Source organism: Cuculus canorus, chromosome 8 (genome assembly GCF_017976375.1).
Source record: "Cuculus canorus isolate bCucCan1 chromosome 8, bCucCan1.pri, whole genome shotgun sequence".
Taxonomy (NCBI): Eukaryota; Metazoa; Chordata; class Aves; order Cuculiformes; family Cuculidae; genus Cuculus; species Cuculus canorus.
In genome coordinates, this window is record NC_071408.1 from 16,176,985 (window position 1) to 16,197,581 (window position 20,597).

The window sequence follows — 20,597 nt, forward strand, 5'->3', positions numbered from 1 at the left end:
AAGAGAATTGGATCAATAACGCAAGAAATATGCTCAAAGACCTTATATGATTTCTGAAAATACACAGAATTTACCAAGTCTTTCCCTCAGTGTTTATGTTAAAACAAATAACCTCATTAGTATCTGGAGAATCAGCTGTACTGGTAACCGTTATTTGCTGCACACGCATATATAAAATATGAACATTTGGGATTTTTTTATATATATATATATATATGGACAGTACTTTTCTTCTGTATGTTTTCCTTGCATATTGTGGTTGGGTTCAGCTATTGTCAGACTGCAAATGTTGCTGCATTTCAGCAGAATTCTGACCTTTTTAGTCTGGTTCAGTGGTCACTGTTTTTCTGCAGTTCCTATGGCTCCAGAGCTGATCAACGAGTCAGTCAGGTTATGTTAAAAGAAATAGTTCAAGCTTATAACATCCATTAATTGCTTTCACAGAATGCTGCCAAAATGTCTTCAGGTTGTTTCATCAATTGCTTCCATTCTTAGGCATTTAAGAGTTGTTCCTCCGCTGCTATGTTTATATCGAGTTTCAAAGTGTCCTACTTTGTGAGCAGAACTCCTGCTTCCAGGATCCTTTTTTCTTTTTCCACTGCTGAAGACACTGATTTTAAAGAAAAGAATCTGAAACAGTGTCACAGATTCTTTTCCTTTTGGAGTAAACTGACTGATCATGAATCTCCCACTGCCTTGTAACAGTGAGTGAATGTCTCTTCTTTTCCCTGTCTTTATGATAATTATATCAGTTCAGTGCACACGCATTGAGACTGAAACATCAAGTGCTCATTGCTGAAAAAAGTACTTACAAATCTGAATGATGTGGTTTCCCTCTACACTTTTTTTTCTGCAAGAGTAGGATGTGTGTACCGTAGGTGAGACTCACAGAGAATATGGTAAATGTATGCTGTTAAAGTCTAGCAAAGAAGAGGAAATAAACAGTCTTGGGGAGATAAACAGTCTTAGTGCCACTAGAAGAGTAGGAACAGGGGCTCATGAATGATGCTGCTTTTGGCATTACTAGGTGTATTGAGCAAGGAAGAGGCCTCGTGGGCTTCCGTCCCTGCTTTAACAATTGTTAAGGAATGACAGTGCTTTACAGAGTCAGCATCAAAAAATGTAGGCTTGAGAAGATGGAACTTGTGCAAAACGACTACTGTCCTCTCCTCAAGTCAACTAACAAGCGTCAGTGGAGTATCAGACTGGCTGACGTTAGGAAAGAACTAAGCCAGGCAATTTAACACACTCCAAATGTGGCTGTACAGCATCTTTTTAACTTTCCTCTATTATGCTCTATTGCTTTCAATTCATGATGAACTATGTACCCAGACTGGAAGTGGACATACTCGATCAAAAGCAGTAACTGAAGAATTTTGGTCACTTCTTCTTTATAGAACATGCGGGATTCTTGCAGGAAATGCTTTTGTTTGTTTTTTTGTTGTTTCTTCAGTTCTGCTTTTCCAAGATCGACTTGTGATATCCCTAGGCAAAATCCTAACCCCATTGAAATTAATGGAAGTTTTATGATAGACTTTAAGTGGACCAAGATTTTACCTTGTAGGTTGTAGATATAAGTCAGCAAGAGTAACGATGTAGTCGAAAGATATATTAAAGAGCAGTGCCTTTTCAAGTAGCATATTGTTCCTTTTCAAAAAACTTTTCTTTCTCTTATTCTGAGTACAAAAAATTAATTTCCAAATAAATATACTGGTGTTTAGTATGTAAGAATCCTTATATTAATATTCATAATATGCATAAAATTTAACATTTATGATGGCAGGACATGGTCACAAGTGTGTGCACGTCTATGATGCAGGTGTCAGAGCAACGGGAAAGTAAGACTGGAGTGTGATATTTTCTGCACCTTCTACATTACTGAAACAGCACAAGGAAAGGGAATGAAAGAGCAAGCTCAAGAATTCAGTAGTACTACTGGTTGCATGCCAATATTAATTACAATAGAAAATATGTTAAATTTTGGCATATGTGAAATATACAGTGTTGAACTGTAATATTATAGTCTTACAGTGTAAGATCACCTGCAAGAAGAAAGCACAGATTCCTAACTCTCATAGAATACGAAAAGCATGCTAACAGGCTTTTTTAGCTGTCCAACTAGTTACACCTCTCACACATGCACTTTCTCTTACAGAAGATGTCCCACAGTGAAGCTTGTGTAGCATAATGAAGCATACACTAAAAAGATTCCATTTTCTGTGGAATTGTTTGTGAACCATTTGCAATTTCTCATTTGAATTATTTTAAATTGCTTGCTGTATAATTTTGACTTAATGTCCTTCATCTGTATCTCATTCACTAGGAGTTCACTATACATTGAAGTAATTTTGATCTGAGACAGATACCACAGGGCTCTGTGTTCCCTGATAGGAGTGTCTCAGTAGTGAGCTACCTCTGTACATTAATATTAATTTTGTTTTCTGCTGCTGTTTTTCACCTCTAACTTATTAATGGAAACAGAATACAAGTGAGGCAACAAACCAGGCATACCAAGAAGAGAAGAAAACTCTCCAGCTCCTCTTCTTGGTTTTAGTTGCCCAAAGATGACACACAAAACCAGACTCTGTGTTAGAGAGCTAAATTCAATATTCAAGGCCTGACTCTGATTATAAAATACAGTGTTAAAGTTGGCTATTTAAAATGCATTTTCTTACCATCAGCTTTGCTCCCCTCTTCCATCAAGAGCTTTGTAATGTTGAGAAAGCCTTTGGCAGAAGCCAAATGGAGAGGCCTGTCTCCCACTTCACCACTTGCATTCACATCAGCTCCGAACTTCAGTAAGAGGTGGGTTACCTAAATATTTCATTGAGGGTAATTACATTATCACATGCAAATAAATCTTTTGAAAAAATCAGATAAACTAATTCATTGGGTAATAATATATGTGGGCATCTCTTTAAAATTCAAACATGGAACGGAGGTGCAATAGAAAAATAATTTTTGAGTTACATATCTATGAAAACATTAAAATTCCCAAAAGCAAGTGCTCATTCATTCTCTAAACTCTTGTATCTGGTAAAGGGGCAACACACATGTATTTGTTTAACTGCCCAGTCAGCATAATAAAATAAATGCCTTCAAAACCCACAAATATCTGAGACTTAACCTCCTTTCTGAATAGTCCCTTATCACAAGGGCACCATATGCACTTTTAGCAGTTTCACGAGACTGTGACTATTTGTTCAGAAGTGGCTTATGGAAAAAATAGAAAACTAATCTTTCAGCCTAACAGGCAGGGAGTTTCTTAATGTTACTGGATGATGAGGTACATATATTTGAAAGAAAGTATCTCAGGAACACATCTATGTCTCACACCCTTGCTGCCACTCAGCCACAAAAGTAGAGCATTTTCAATCATCTGTGCATCTCGACTCTGCCCTTACAAAAGCTTTTCCTACCACAACTCCTCAATGAACTCGAAGTAACTTGTCACTGAAATGAAAAGTACACTCTACCTGGAGGTCATCCTTTGAAACCTGAAAATATCCCAAAATACATGCTTTTACCCAAAGAAAGGGATAGGGAATGACTTGCATGAGCTGAAATAGACCCATTACTACAGCTCACATAGAAGGACTATTTAGGGAAAATGACTGTACTGCTAGATTAATTGTATGTCAATTATACTTCAGTAAAAGAAAGAGAACTTCGAGATTTGATGGCAGCTTTGGTCAGAACTTCAGATTATGTTTCAATAAATCTGAGTTGTGTGAATGAAGAAAGCACAGTTGGACTAGTGATGTGCACAGTACCTCATGGAAAATCCTGCTTTCTAAACGATCATTTCTTCCATTAACTTAAATGTTGCCACAATTTAGTTTGTGGATTCCAAGGAAAACAAATAGAATTGCCATGCAATCATTACTGGGAAGTGGTGTTCACTTCCTTAGAGAGGTTTATGACAGTGTACTCACATTCTTCATGCAATCTCTGAAACGTGGGATAAATAAATATCAAAGTGAATTATGCTTCTGGGTCCAAGTCTGTCTATTGGCTATCGAATCTAGTGAGACAATCATTTGTTTCAAGGGTTCTAGAGGAGGATATACTGCAGTGTAGCACAGAGCATTAAAGTGTAGAAATGTTGATATTCACACTTTCAGAGGATCCAGAGACTGACTTAGAAGTGTAACTTCAGTATGTGAGGCCTTTTCAGGGGAAGATCCTTTGGACTGTAAAGCAAAGACATCTAACACCAAACTCAGTGTTCCCTGAAATTCCCTGTTCGGTTACCTGTTCATGGCCGTAATATGCAGCAATATGCAATGGGGTGAAAAAAACTGCATCCTGAACATTTACATAAGCTCCATGTTGCAAAAGAATCTCAACAGCCTAGAAGGAAGGAAACAAAAAATTCCTATTAGAAGGAAAAAAAAAATATATATGTACGGTCAGCCAGTAAAACAAGATTTCAAAACCTTACTTCACCAGTTCAAAAAAAAAGCAAAAAAGCCCCAAACAAGCAAGCTATAAAGGTGAAGAACTGTGTACAACATGGCAAAGTGATTAACTTACAGTACTTTAACTGAACACTGAATGTCACTGATGCTTTATAAATAAGCCTGCAAATGCGTTTGCCAGTAAAAAGATTGATTTATGAAGTAAGAGGTACAGAAATGACTGTCTGGAGTTTCTCAGAATAACCTTTAATTTTCTTTTAGCCATCATGAACAAAGACCAACAAGATTATCAGAGTTTTTAGAAGTAAAAGAACAAAACCAAACCAAAATGAAAGATCTTTTTAAATGTAAAAATATATGAGGGTAAATCCTCAAGCATAATTCACTCAAGGTGTAAAGATTTCTGTATATTTTAGAAGACAATAGCCCTTAGTTTCAATAAATAAACCTAAGTGTTTTCTTTCAAATTTCTACTTTTTTTTTTGGTGTTTCAGGGAGCCAGTGTTTTCCTGGACAGCTGTGAAATATCAAACAGAGAGTTTCTGAACAACTGTCAAAATAGAAATCTGCATCCAATCACTTTGGATTATACATCAAAGCCTGCTAATTTTTTTTTGAAGCACAAGGGGGGTTTTTGGCACACTAAGCGGCTTGTACCATGGATTATTTGAGTAGTTCTACATATCATTTTGATGAATGTTAATTTTTGAGTGTAACAATGATGAAATATGTTGGACTGTGAATCACCCACAGTACAGTGAGCAACTGGGAAACACCTCCCTGGCAACTGGAAGAAATTACAAAGAAGGGGCAATGGCAAGCTTCTACAGTACACTACAGTACACTACAGTACACTACAGAACACTACACTACGCTATTTATACCTGTAGCGAGCTCTGAGCATGTGGCAAGGGATAAGATGGGAGCTGGCAGGAGTGAGAGGACTCCTGAATAAAGGAAATCCTGGGGATTGGACATTCCAAGCAGCCATGGCCAGACTTTATGGATAATATAGATAATACAGAGCTTGGAAGGGAGATCTGGAGATTGTCCTGTCCGATATCCCTACATAAAGCAATGTCTCCCAGAGCAGGTCTCTCAGGGCCATATCCAGTCAGGTTTTTTAATACTGTTCAGTCTCTAAGGATGAAGGCTCCACAACCTCCCTGGATACCTGTTCCTGTGTTTGGCACAATCACAGTAAAAAAGCTTTTTCTTCTGCTTAAATAGAATTTCCTGAATTTCAGTTTGTGCCCATTGCCATCCATTCTGTCACAGGGCACCTTGGAGAAGGTCCTGGCTCCCTCTTGTTTACTCTCCCCTCCAGAAAGGTATTTGATCCCCCTAGAGTCTTCTCTGCTCTAGGCTGAACAATCCCAGCTCTGTCAGCTTCTCCTCATGTCAGATATTTCAATTCATTAATTGTTTTCATAGTCCTTTGGTGGCCTCACTCATACATGTCTGTCTCTTGTCTGGGAGCCCAGCACTGGGGACTGTTCTCCAGATACCATCTCACAAGTACTGAGCAGGGGGGAATAATCACCTCCCTTATCCTGCTGGTAGCACTCTTTCTAATGCAGCCCAGGATGTCTTTTACTGAAAGGATATGTTGCTATTTCATACTCAACTTGTTGATGACCAGGATTTCTAGGTCCATTTCTGCCTTCCCGCTGGGCAGCCCCAGGCAAAATAAAATTCACATTTGAAAGAAATAGAGACAATGAATCACAGAATTATTAAGGCTGGAAGGGTCCTCTGGAGGTGTCTAGTCTACCTTCCTGAGCAAAGGAAGGACTAATTTAAAAGATTGGTTTGCTTAGGGCCTTGCCCAGTTGAAATTTGATTAGTTCCAAGGATAGAGGTCCTGCACCCTCTCTGGAAAGCTTTCAGTGTTGTACCACTCTCATTGTGATCCTCTTGCTCCCCTTTATATAAATAGTCGGAATTTCCCTTATTAAATATCACGTGCATTGATGTCCTTTTGTTATACATCCTTTTGCTATGGAGCAGAACAGTTTGACTCCATCAAAAAAAAAAACTTCCATGAAAGATCCTCTGAGATCTTGAGAGAAGCTGCCTACCCTTATATCAGCTGAAGAATACTGCAGAAACAGCCTTAGCACATGCACCTACTGCATGAGGGTTAATAAGTTCATGTAGTAAAATAAAGAACACACTCAGTTTCTGGTTAATACAACTGGCTCCCTCCGTTTAGGAGGACATCCCATGTCCAGACAGTTTTCAGTATGAGAGGTAGCTTGATTGACCAGAGGTGGGGAACACATATCCAGTTATACTGTGGTTTAATGGTTTGATGGCTTTGAAGTGATTAATCTCAGAGATTTTTCAGCAAACTACTATAATAAAACTGGAGTTGTAGCTGTTGGCTCTGAAAAGAGATGTTTGAACTTGTAGGTTTTACAAAAATACGGTCAAAAATTCTTTGTATCACTTTGGTTTTAATTTAGGCATGCAACTGTGAGACTATAACACGCTCAAGGGTGTGACCACAACAACACTTCTTAATTTCTTTGAAAGCTGGAATTCAAAATTTAGATAGATCTACAAAATTCAATGCGGCTCTTCAAAATGAAAAAAGAACTGTGTTGAGCAATGGGGATCCAGCTCTGATGATAAACATAAAACTACATGGATTTTGACATATTCTTCCAGGCTGTAGAAATGGCAGCCATCCTGGCTACTTCATGATGTCCTGATAAAAAGAATTTTGTGAGTCATATTAAGCAAACTCCACTCAGCTGTAAATGAAGAGAGGGGTACAGAGACAATCGTGATAGTTTCACAGACAAGCTATCTTTCTAAGAAAGTAGAACGGAATGTTAGAAAACAGTGACAGTTGTGCTAGGCATTACAAGTAGGTGAATATGCCGGAGTGATGAGTAAGGGTAAAACTACTTCAGAAAGTGGGGGCAAAATTTCTGTTGCAAAAAGAGCTTTGAATTCTTGTAGACAGACCAGAAAAAGACTTTAATCCTAGGAGAAAGACTATGACTCAAGGTACAGCTTATAAACTAGGGGAAATTTTCAGGCTGAAGAAAAAGCAGTTCTCAACACCTCAGTGTGAGCAGGTACAGTCAGCATAGATGTACTAGGGTAAGTCTTGCCTGACCAGCCCGATTGTCCTCTACTACACGATAACTGAATTTTTGGCTGAGGAGAAGAGCAGTGGATGACATTTACTTTGACTTCTTCACTATTTTCAACAGTCTCCCAAATAGTGTCATAGCAAATATGAGATCTTGTGGTCCGAATGGGTGCAAAAGTAGGCAGGTGAAAAACTGGTTTGGTGACAGGGCTTGGAGGGTGGCAGTTGAAAAGTTGTACTCTTCCTTAAGGCCAGTATGAAGTTGAGTATTACAGAGGTCTATGCCGGGTCTTTCCCTTTGTAATTCCTTTAGCAATGGTCCTGAAGACAGCAATGAAATGCACTCTCTTCGTGTTAGCAGGAGACAACGCATTATGTCCTCAGTACACCAAAGGTGGGTTGCGATCCAGAGGGACCCAGACAGGCTGGAGGAATGGACCAACATGACCCATGCAAAATTCAGCAATGACACAAAATCCTGTATGGTGACAGCACAGGCTGTGGTTGCCTGGCTGGGAGCAGTTTTGCTGGAAAGGACCCTGAGATCCTGGTTGACAGCAGGCCGAACGTGAGCTGCAACAGCAGATGGCAGCTTCCTGGGCTGTGTTCACAGTGGCACTGCCTGGACAATGAGGGAAAAAGCTGCTCTCCTTTTCCACACACAACCAATTTTATATAAAAAATGCCACTTGGAACACTTTGAACGATACTCTTACTTTGTGATGTTTCTTAAAATTCTCTTACAAAAAGTTTGTTCAGCAGCTTTTTTAACATTGAAGTCAATTATGTTCACTTCAAAGATAATTAATTGAGCTACTCTGAAGGTTAGACATCAACAAAATAAAATGTAAGACAGACTACTTAAGGACTTTGTCTTCTGGACAAGGGCAAGGGATAAGAAATCCTCTAAGAAAATAAACCCAATTATTATTGACTTCTTAGCAGTAAAAATCTAAATGAGAAGACAACTTCAACAATTAGTGGCAAGAATTTGCCTAATTCCCTCCCCTTTAGGAAATGTAGATATGATCAGTCATGTACTGCAAAGTGTCTTTGCATTAAATTATTCAACTTTTAACTCTTCATGAATCTGTAAGAATTTTAGAACAAATTCTATCAGATTGAATTAAGAAACTGCTAAAGGGGTTTCTGAATGTTTTAAATACAGCTTTCTGATGAATGTACAATTGTCTTCCCTAGGAAAAAGTCTACTGAAATATTTAATATATGCACTTCTGCAAGACATGAGGACAGACATCAGACCAGCAATAAGCTTTTGCATGTTCTTTTATCTTAGCTGTTCCAGTCAGATGTAACACAGGTCAGAGATAAATCATTAATGAAAGATGAAGGTACTGGTGCAGGTACTGGTGTCTTGAAATAAAGTGCTCTTCCCAGGATTGCTTTTCCAAAGAGGTAGCCAAAGAATGGGATTTTGAAAATATTCTGCAGGTATTGGTAGATGATAGACAAAACCTATTTTAAATGTGGGCAAAGAGACCACTGTAAATTCAACAATACCATAGTTTTAAAAGTTTGCATTTACTTTGACTTCTGGCCGAAAAAAGGGTCACATGCAAACTTGTTGCACAGGACATTCTTGGAAAGAAAGCACAGCTGGAGAGCAGTGTTGTCAAAGTTTGCCACAGTTTTCAGACAAGTTAGCATCATCAGGTTAAGGTAAGCTCCTTTACTGAGCCACAACTCAAAGCATTTACACTCATGTTTGCCAAACACCTTGAGCTTCCACTTGAGGGCTGTGAAAGGCTTCTTTCACTTCATTCAATCTGGACAGTTCATTGCCTGCTAATAAAACTCGCTGTTGAATTCAAAACTCATGAGTTGCAGTCCTCATTGTCACTGGCCGGGTCCTCAGACAGAAACAAGTTCTGAGACTCTGATTCCCCATTCCCTTGAAGCTGGTGTAGCCACGTGTACTGATGCTGTGTGAATTCCAGTTCTGCATTCTTCTAGGTTGGTTCTAAAAAATTGCTGTCAGATAAAACAAAGAGCTGGGAAGGTGCAGCAGTGGCATAAAATGCAGGGAATAACAAAAGAAAACTGGAACATTGTGAAACATTTAAATGGGTTCAAATAAATTTAATTTTTCAAGGCTTCTTTAATCATTCGGATGCAATCCTATTATTAGTAAAAGTCCAGTGAATCCAGGAGGTGACAAACATGCTGATGTAACATGGGACTTGCAAATGAAAAGGGATTTATTACTGTAGAAAATCTATAATATGGGACAAAATCCCTTTTCCCCAAGAGGTCCCTGCTACAGACACATTCACACTTCAGATTCTCAGGTTTGCAGACTGCAAAAATTAAGTCTCAGTGGTTCATCCTGCCTGCAGTCTCCAGTCCAGTTAATGTAACCGTAGATCTTGTAATCTCAGAATGACAACTTTAATTTAAAAGATTAAATAGAAAATGATGCTGATTTTCCGACACGGTAATACCGGACAACACATAAATGAGTATAAGGCACATGCATTATTTATTCAGCAATGACCTCCTTAGGCTGGAAACATTTAATATTTTCAAAATAGCAGACTTAATGAGTGATTAATTAAACTTATTTAGTGATGTTTCTAACATGGTCATCAGCTTATTTAATATTTTTTCATTAATTTTTCATTCTTCCCATTGAGAACTTCCATTAACAAATAAAATAAGCAAACAGCATAGTATTGGTGAAATAAAATACGGCACTGAGTTACAGAGCACATGAAATATTTATACACCATACTGACTTAGATGAGATGGAACATCCTATTGACACTGATGGCCTTCAATATCCTAATTTCAGAGAACTGGTTTCAGGTGTAGGGTGGAGCAGAAGGCACAGACTGAATCTTCAGAGAATGAGGAAAAAAGCCATTTTCCCTCCAGTCTTCTCTATTTCTCTCTTAAGTGTAGTCAGTCCTCTTCTGTAGTTGAAGACTATATTGCAGAGATTGGTGCATCTACCTCTGCTATTTATTCATTTAATGGTATAAATAATTATTTTTCTTACTGGAATTAGAGACATGAAAAAGAAAGATCTATTTTCTCTTTCTTGAATTTATTCTGTTTTTAGGAAAGTTGAAAAATAATTCCATATTTCCATGACTAGTAATGAATTTGTGGACAAAATAAGCTGTTTAATCTACCAGATGAGATTCTCAGCTGACTGAAGATTTCAAAGTTATATAAAGAAGGGGAAAAAAGCCTGCACTTTAACTATAAATCTTTGGTCCCCAGGCCAGCAGATGAACCAAAGGAGCTTTACAGAGTCCCCCTCAATTTATGGAGAACACTTCTGATAAAGGTCTAATAATTCCCAAGGAAGAAATAAGGAGCTATTCAAAACCACCCACATTAAGGTACTTCTTAGCAAGTTAATGGTCTTTTCCTTGTCAAATGCTGAGCACCAGTATTTTTCAATAACCTCAGTATCAGCTAATGACACAAGACGAATAGCAGGCCTCCTTTTGACATTTGCAGGATAAGGCCCAGACATTTAAAAAATTACTTGAACCCCCAATGCAGAGAAGAGTACTTTGCATTTCCCACAGATGAAACATTAAATACATACTCCATAAAAGTGAGAAAGATCATTAAAGTGTTAAGATTCTGGATAATATCGCCATTATAATTCTTGCACAGAACAATTAGATCCAGTGGTTCCATATCTATTTTTTAGTAATAGGAAAGATACCATTAAGCTAATAAAAAGGCTGTATGTGTACTCAAAGGGAATGTCATGATGCCCTGTGAGTTGAGAGATGCGATGCTACAATGCAGTCTCCCATCCCGGCTCACATTCAGCCTCACCTATGCGCAGATATACTGAGGAGCCTCATTCTTCCACCTAGAGACATGACCTTCAAAACATAAACAGTTAGCTTGCTCTGCTAGCATGCTGCCTCACCCCCTGGCATAAACAGGTGCCATGGACTGATTTGTCCCCTGATGGCTGATGGAGTTGCTGACTGAAACACTGAAGACTAACAGCTTTTTAATTGAGTACCTTGACGTGACCACACGTAAATTATTTTAACCTTCTTTATTTTAACCTTCTTCACACACACAGACTCTCTAGGTAATTCAAGGATGTCATCAACTGTATTTTTATGTATTCTGTTTTCAACAAGAAGCGCAAACACACCTGTTGAATTTAAATAATTTTGGAACCAGTTTGGAGACTGTAACACAAAGCTAAATTCGCCAGTATCCTCAGTTACTCCTGGTGGCCATCATGTCTGATAAAGTTCTCAGCAGACAAAGTATGCATACTCCCTTGCCCCAGGGATCTCAATCTCCATATATGTGTAGCCTGTATATGTATAATCCATAAGAGGGTGAAAGAACATAGCATCCATTTCCATTAAATATGGGGGGTACCTTTACATTGACACAACTTCCCTTCACGTGACTTACCATGTACTCAGTACACTAACTAGAATCAAAACTTCTGCTCCAGTAAATCTCTGCCTCCTTTGCTCTCACAATCAGGCAGCCTTTTGGAGCCAAGCTATGTGAGAAGATTTACTAAGGGAATACAGTTCTCACTTGCACTTACAAAAGTGTTGGTATGTAAGCGGTTCAGAGCTGGATTTGCAAAGCTTGGCTTGTTTCTCCCAGTGACAACTTCACTGCTGGGATTATTTGCATCAGTGTCCAAAGATTCCAAAGAACTTGGAGCCTTGCAATGACTGCTGTGATGTTCAGTACTATATCTATGGATACATGCAGTTAACACTCAAAGGTTTTAAGTGCAAAAATTTGCAAAGGCTGCGTAGTTCAAATTTCAAAAGCTTCAAAGTAATTCAGATATGTAATTAACTTAAAGTTTTAAAGAGAGATTATTTCATCAACAAAACAGCCTGTGTGAAAAACAAAAGTCTTTCTCTTTTACTATTTCTATATATATATGTATAGTAAATACTTTGTGTGTGTGCGTGAATAAGCTGGTTGACTGAAATCGTGGCAGAAGACAAAGATTTCTTTACATACATAAGCTCAGTGATTGCTTTAACTCGGGAGTTCATAAGGCTCTCTTGCCATGTACATACACAGAGTTTCTTCTTTTCTGTTGGAAACTGCACACAGGCTTTGTTCTACTCATCCAGTCAAACTCTATATTTGAAGTGAATTTGTAAGTCTAAGATGCACAGTTAAATTCACAGCTTAAAGGCAAGTATTAATATAATCTATTTTACCTCCTTTGTACTTTTCTTTCCCATTTCTTCCTGATTATCTTGCTTTAAAGATTTCTGATGTTTCTGTCTCCATAAATTAGTCCAGCACTCTGTATAAGTTAAGACTTTTACTCAAGCAGAGGACAAAATCTTTGCTTGCTTAATGGACCCAAAGGAGATAAGAAGCGAAGCACCTGAATTCATGAGTGCGTTTACAGTCATAAACCCTTCATTACCAAGGTAATTTTGCACACCCAGTACTTTAAGAGATTAAAAAAAATAAATAAATTACACTGAGTGAGCTGTTGCCAGGGTGACCAAAATGAGATGAAGTGTGAAATGACTGAACAGAGGTGATAAATGCTAAGAAAACAGATTCATGACTGACAACAGGTCTAGAAAGGGAAGAGACTGATTATAGGCATCTAGAGAACCTCATTCCTCTCTTCCTTCCTCTGCTCCCCATAGTGATAAGCCTCCTACCCATAGGAGAATTACCAATATGGATATTTGAGATTCATACTAGACTTACCCTGACAAGTTTTCTCTGCACTAATCTAAAGTATAAAAGAGTCTAAACTGAGAACCTCTGTTCCTCTCTGAAGTGAAACTCAGAGCTGTGAAGCACAGCCTGTGACACCCAGAAGAGGGAATAAAACTCTTACTGTGTGCTCTTCACACTCAGAAAAACAGCATTTGGAAGCCTTACTCTATAACCAGGTCCAGAAATCCTGACATATATGAGTGAGCATTTTTCATCACATAACTATCAGTTAACACTTCTGATATGTAGAAAACAATGTCATTTTTTTGCCAAGACTTAAAAGACGTTTATATAAAAGTGAGAGAGTTACAAACAGATCTCTGTCATTTGTGCATGTTTCTTCAATGTCAAAATATATGCACACGTGATTGTACACAAAACTAAATAAAATTTAAGTGTACTAAACCAGTTTTGAGTTTTGTTTTGAAATGCATCAATCTAAAATAAAATGATCTGCTAATATCAGCACTCACTTATTATATTTTCCTGTATGCAAAAGGAGAAACATACCTTATGATGACCAGCGATTGTGGCAATGTGAAGGGCTGTCAAGGCTCCATACCCAACTTGCTGAATGTCAGCTCCACCATGCAGCAATGCAGTTAGCAATTCTGTGTTGTCCTAAAAGGCATGGGTTTAAGACATGTTATTTCTGGGACATAGTGCTAACAGTACAGAGAAGCAGCCAAAGAGATGCCTGTGTTCTAGGCCCTCTCAGCTACTACACCTCTGCATTTCAAGAAAAAGGACTGACCATGACCCTAGAGGGACAACAGTGCAAGGAAAGGAGTGGAGGGAAGATTTGTCCTGTGCACTGGAAGTCTGTCTTTTGCTATAGTGAAGTCTGCATCTTTAAAGCCAGTCTCTATCCTGATTTTATGACACCTGCAAAGATCTCTCAGTCTCCAAGCCATTATTGAGTGCTCACACAAAGTGCTTAAATGTCAAAACATTACAGAACCTAAAAGAGAACAGCACCTGAGGAGCTCCCAGGATGAATATATAGCATGTATGCCAAATTCTGAACTGGGAGCTTATTTTTCATATTGTTTCGCTTCTTCCCTGTTATGCACAAAATTTTTTCTACAACTTCTTCCAGATATAACAACAGCAACAGGTACTATCAAATGATATTAATAAAAATAAAGTTGAGAAACACATTAAGAGTCATAATGTCCAGGCAATATAACCATTAATAAATTCTCCTTTAGAAACAGTGATATTAAACACAGAGAAAGAAATTGCTTTGTTTGGGAGCAGTGGTAGAACTCTCAGGAGAAACCAGGCCATCTTTCTCAACCATCACATGTTCCAGCTGCACTAACTAGAGCTATCATAATATTCACTTCTTGGAGTCTTGCCTTCTATCACCCATCCCTGAGATGAACCTTCTCCAATTAATTTTCATTGTTTCCTAAGAAGAAATGCTCACAACACAGGGGCAAAAGGGATGCAATAAGGTCCAAACTTCCTCATTGTTCTCTACCTCTTCAGAGCAGACACTAAAAGAAGGACAAAAAAAAAATGATGCCAGAGAAGCAGCAGTTAAAATACGTCTGTGAAAGCATAATGTTTGTTCATACTGAAATGATTTTCCTATTTTCAGGAAATATTAGGATTTTTTCTTTGATAATAATGGACAGTAAAAATTTATATCACTTCTCCTATCAAATAGTTTTAGACCCTGAAGCATGGTACTTGGTTGCATATTGAATTGGATACTACAGAGCCTGGGAAGACAGGTTGTTTGAATTACCTTGAAATGTTCTGTTCTAATTAGCAACTCAGTCCATTTCACTGTTACAAAATGCTACAGAATACCTAGACTATAGATAAGAAGTAGTCAAGGAGTTTCACAAGAAGTTGTCGTGTTTCGATATACATCACTTTATTGTTTCTGAGGTATTCTGAGGCTCCTTTATATCTTAGAAAAGAACTATAATATAACAAAAGCTCTTATTGGGTAACACATGGGAAATCTTAAAATCTTAAAGTCCTAAAATATCACTTATGGGAGAAATATTATATTACATTTTATTTTACATCCCAGAATTCACAGTAGTCTGCTTAGCTTTGTGCAACCTGGAAAAGATATTGGACATTGTATCACATGACTTCAATGATTAAATAAATTGCTGATATAGTGTTTTGCCTAAGCGGATGCGAGGGATTTATAAACTTTACAGTGCAGGGAAAACAGGCAAAACGAGATTTGATAGCAAAATGAAAACTATTCCCATGTAATGAAAACATTCTAGAAATCTGTTATAAAAGTCCTATTAAGTAAAGGATTTTTTTTTCTCAACTAAATTATTCACTGGAAACCATTCACTGAGATTGACATTAAAAAAAGGCGGAGAAATTCTTCTAGGCAATTGGCAAATTATGCAACATTGCGCATGGGGGAGAATTTGTGATGGCTGTATACCATCACTTCAACCTATGATGTATAAGATTCGATTATTGCCATCTTTTGATAGCTTTGCACACCTAGTACTGCTTCGGTATTAGCAGTTTTAAAATCAAACTAACATTAGAAGGAATTAGAAGACATAATACAAGATAAAAAAAGTGCTCATATTACAGTAACTAGGAGAGGTAGCTTATGGTGCAATGTAAAGATGTAAATGTAGTCATGGGTCTACAGAGCAGAAGGCATCCACAGCATCATAACTTTAGGTATCTGGCTCCACGATTGAATCCTCAGCCTATGTAACAGCTACCTCTTTACACATGCCTGGGGCAAGTTCAGAGTTTGAGTGCGGGGATTCATGAAGTCCAGCATTTGGAGCAGGAGACTCACTTAGGTTGTGCATAGCAAACATTGGAAATGGGGAGAGGGAGACATCTTACTTGCCATCTACAGACAAAGTTACAAAAGCTTGCATCTCTCCTTTCTTTCCACTCCTACTCCTCTCTACAATAGCTAAAACTTTGCTGCATGAAGAGTTCTGTGTCTTCCTTGCCCAAATAATACTCATGACTGCATGCCATGTGTCCCAGGCAATACTGTCATTACTCAGCCTATGTTAGGCTTTCTCTTCACTTTCCCCATTCTAATGACCCTGTTGTTCCTTCCCAGGAGAAAGCTGGTTGCGTGCTCACTCCATGACAGCCATAGCCTGCTGACTGGAAATGCCAGTTTCAGTTCTCTCCAAGACAGACTTTGGTCTTCTCTCTGTGTAAATATTCTAATTATCAGATTTTTACCTAACAGAAGGCAAGCTGTGTCCTTTTCCACAGGTGAACTTTTGGAGGAGAATGACTGTGACTGATGATTCCTGATGCACTTGGAATTGGATATTTGCATTAAAGACTATCTACCATATCTGTGTCCTCTTGCAACAGAGTGAGGAAGACCACTGATGGATCAAGAGTGACACACAAGTGCCAACCTACTTAACCTTCCATCAGCTTTGAATATACAGCAAATCAGAATACTGTCTGCCATGAGAGCTTTGCGGAAGAGGCTGTTATGGCTTTGTGGCATCTATGGGACTTAATAGGATTAAACATTACAGTCTAGGATATAAAATCCTAAATTTGATCTGAGTTTCCTCTGAAAAGTTAAGTGGTTTTGGGACTATTCTATACATGGATGAAATTTCTAAGATGTTCCATCTCAAGATAAGAATCATAACAGTTCTTTAGGAAAATGCTGTCTTTGTCCACTTTATTCCTTTCTGCTGTTATTGTTGAGTCATAAAAGATACACATAGTAGTAAAGAAAACTAATACTGAAGCTGAATGTGGAACCTTAAGAGGCTCAACAAAAGAGAAGCAAAAAAGAGACTAATTGTAAAATAAGATCCTTTGAGATTGTTTCTGTTAACAGCTATAATAATAAAATGAACACACGTCTACCTTGAGTTTCATTGCATGACCTAATCAATATTTGCATCCTCATGGATGACATTGCAGAAGCACGTGCTAATTTCCTTAAAGGGCCTAAGCAATCCGCATGCACTGTAAATGTGACATTTACAGTTTTACCAGAAGCAGCAACCAGAGAGTTCAACTAGATGGCTCAAACAAACAAGATGCTCAGTTCTGATTTCTTTTCATCAATTCTTTTAAAAATAATTTACCTTATAAGCTGCCAAGTGCAGAGCTGTAAATCCATTTCTTGTTAATCTGGATGGGCGCAGTCCTTTCAGCATAAGAGTTCTAATATGTGATTTGTTACCTTTAGGAAAAGAAAAAGTTAGAAAACAGTGTTATTTACAAAAAAGAACATGCAGATGAAGTAAGAAACTTCTGTGAGAGTCTGAAAGCAAAGTGAAATAGGTAGCTCATCTGTTGATCTGAGGCAAGTCATAAAATACACCTTGTGAAGCCTCAAAATGGAATTAGGCATCATTTCCTTATCCACTGGGACAGTCACAGATCTGGCCATGTACTGGCTCACTGTTCACACTTCAACATGAATTCATTAAAGACAGTTGAACATCTAGAGAACCAAACTCCTCTTTTAAGGTCCAGACCATGCTGCAAAGAACTCCAGAAACTAGCAGATGTTTCCAGAATCTTGGCTTTCTCAGACACCTAACTCTTTTGTCCATTCAGAACAGAAGCACTGCACTCCCTCTTTATACAACGTTATTTCAGGGGCAGTTGTTTTGAGGGGTGCTAATAAATGTCAGCTTTACTCCTACCTTTTCGATGCACAGAGATGATCTCAAGAAATGTATTTATTTTCTGAATACTTAGACAGTAATCAAGGACAGTGTCAGATCTAAGAGCTTCTCTCTCTCCTTCAAGTGTTCACATACCATACCTAATTAATTAACATTGTATATTTTCTTAAACTTCCTCTCTGCCATCCCACCAATTGCTTTAATATTACTAGATGTCATAACCCTTTTGGATATGATCTTGCACTCTCTGAAATTCAGAGTAAAGATCTACTCAGTTCTCAGCAGTGCAGGATCAACTCCTTCATGATAGCATCTAAGATGGAGAAAATACTTTATGCATGTTATTATTAAATATTTCGCGGAGCTGAAGCCTTAGGGTAAAAATCTTTTTGCCTCTCTCAGCCAATTTGTGTGGAAAATTGTATAACAAGTGCAAAGTATGTGCATGACTCACTGTGTGGATAACAGAGCAGCAATGTGGATCAGAGCAGATAATTCCACAATTACTGTGTTTTTACAAACATCCCAGAAGGTATCTTGCATTCTTTTCTTGTGTACTCTGATTTGCTATCTGCAAAAACCTATCAGATGATATTTTTCACTGAAGCATTTAGGTTATTATTTTTTAATCACAATAAAATAAAATAAAATAAAATAAAATAAAATAAAATAAAATAAAATAAAATAAAATAAAATATCAATATTTCCATTGTACTGGAAAAATAGATGTTGAACATACAGCAAAAGTTCGCTAAAACCACCTCCCTGTCCTGAAATCTACACCCAATAGGGAACACAGAAATGTAAAGCAGTACTATGTGATGAATATGGATTGATTAATTAATGTATGTAGAAAGTACTTTTGAATCAGTTAAACACCTGTAGTAAAACATGCTACATTATCAATCAAAATGTTTTGTGGACTGAAGAATAAGCTAAAACGGGGTTTGGCATAACTTGATTCAACCCCTCGGCACTAGAGTTTAATGTAATGCTTAGAGATGATTATCAGTTGTCAACAAAGGCAACACAGAAAAAAATTAACTAAAGATACAATCTTCCTGAGAGTTACTAGACAGAACAAATCAGTAGCCATGTAAATGAAATGTTTAAAGTACATTACATTTCAAATACATACCCCCGCATATGCAACATAAATGAAGAAGAGAGAGCCCATTTTCTGTGCGGTAATTTAAATTGACTTTGCAGAAGGCTTCATCAGAGCTGAAAAAGAGATTTTACAGATGATTACTGTTTTCATCCTTTAGCACAGTTCCTTTCAGTTGGAAAAATTTTAGAAGAGAAATCTCAATATATATTTTTTCCCTGAGACACTGGGCTGAATTTATACCGGTTTATAGTCACTAAACCTAGAAATACTTTACTGATATTAAGTGAGTAGCCCAGATTTATTGTTTTATGAACAATCCTGCTATTCAGTTACAGAATATGCATTCTAAGTTCAATTAATGCAGAGAAAAAGAAGAGGAAAGACTCACTAGAAACATAAATAATCCATACAAAAGCAGTTTTTTTATTTGTGCAACAATAACTGAGAAATATTTTAAAAACCTATGTATTTATTCTGAAGTGACGAACGGGACGCACAGAGAATTAGAGGCAAAGGTAAGTGAAAACAATAACCAGAAAAAGGCTCTCAGAAAGTAAGTTTTTTTTCCAAATGAGATCATAGAAACACTACACAATGAGTATGTAGAAACATTTATATGAAAACACTATGGAAGTACATCCACGGTAGGGAAGTAACCAAAGCCCAGACAAAAATTTGGTGGTGATAAAAGGGAAAATATTTCTAAAGCATTTTAAGCAATGAAGTGACACTTCCCCAAAGTGACATTTCTGGCTGTGATTTGCAGTTTTAATAGCACATGAAGTCCAAAGCAGATCTGTGAGTGTCTGAGATCCGAGAGGATGGGACGAACCAGGCTGGAGCAGGGTAGCAGCCACGCCAAGATAGGACTTGCACCCATTACCAACACTACTGTTTGTACTTATATCCTACCAAGGACAAGCATGTTTCCACTTAAAATTCTCAGTCAACTTCATGTGACTTATGTATTGTAACACTGACAAAATGAAGCAACATTTAATGTATAATTTTCTTCCACATTTTTGTACAGTATTATGTTTTTATACAGATTTATGATTTCATAGTGCTTTCTAGGCTGCACAAGGATGAAATGAAATGAAATGAGTAAGTAAAAGAATGTAATTAATATCGATGTATTTGCAATACAATAACTCTTAAATAGGATGCATACCAAGTCTGACTCATTAAAGATGTTCAGCATTTGTATTTGATGCTCTGTCCTTTTTTAGTTAAAAAAGAAGTAGATAAAAATAAAGTACTTCATAAAACAATGGTAGAAACACTGGCAGTAAAGGGAATGGATGGTAACCTAAAGATGCTTCTAGTTTCACAACAAAGCATGAATGACATCTTCATGTAATATTGTGGACAATGTGACTGGACACCTTCCCTTCACAGAGTGAACGTTCACTACAGTATTAGAGAGCAGCAACCTCTCCATGGCTGGAGTTCACTACAGTATTAGAGAGCAGCAACCTCTCCATGGCTGGAGCTACACCCACCTCCATTGGGAAATCCCACCTAAATTTGCATTACAGTTTATTTGAAAAGATTCAGAATGCCTGAAGTGTCACCTCTATTTTTTAAACAAG

At 37.6% G+C, this 20,597-nt stretch overlaps 1 protein-coding gene across 2 annotated transcripts in view; it reads right to left on the reverse strand.

The window, feature by feature from the left end:
- The window catches only part of TNNI3K (TNNI3 interacting kinase), an 84,277-nt gene that overhangs the window by 58,865 nt on the left and 4,815 nt on the right, over positions 1-20,597 (reverse strand). For both annotated transcript variants that reach the window (XM_054073130.1, XM_009569198.2), the window contains exons 3-7: positions 19,033-19,118; positions 17,346-17,443; positions 13,768-13,878; positions 4,255-4,353; positions 2,676-2,814 (exon numbers count right to left, since the gene is read on the reverse strand). In XM_054073130.1, coding sequence (XP_053929105.1) covers positions 2,676-2,814; positions 4,255-4,353; positions 13,768-13,878; positions 17,346-17,443; positions 19,033-19,118 — 533 coding nt within the window. The remainder of the gene's footprint in view (positions 1-2,675; positions 2,815-4,254; positions 4,354-13,767; positions 13,879-17,345; positions 17,444-19,032; positions 19,119-20,597) is intronic.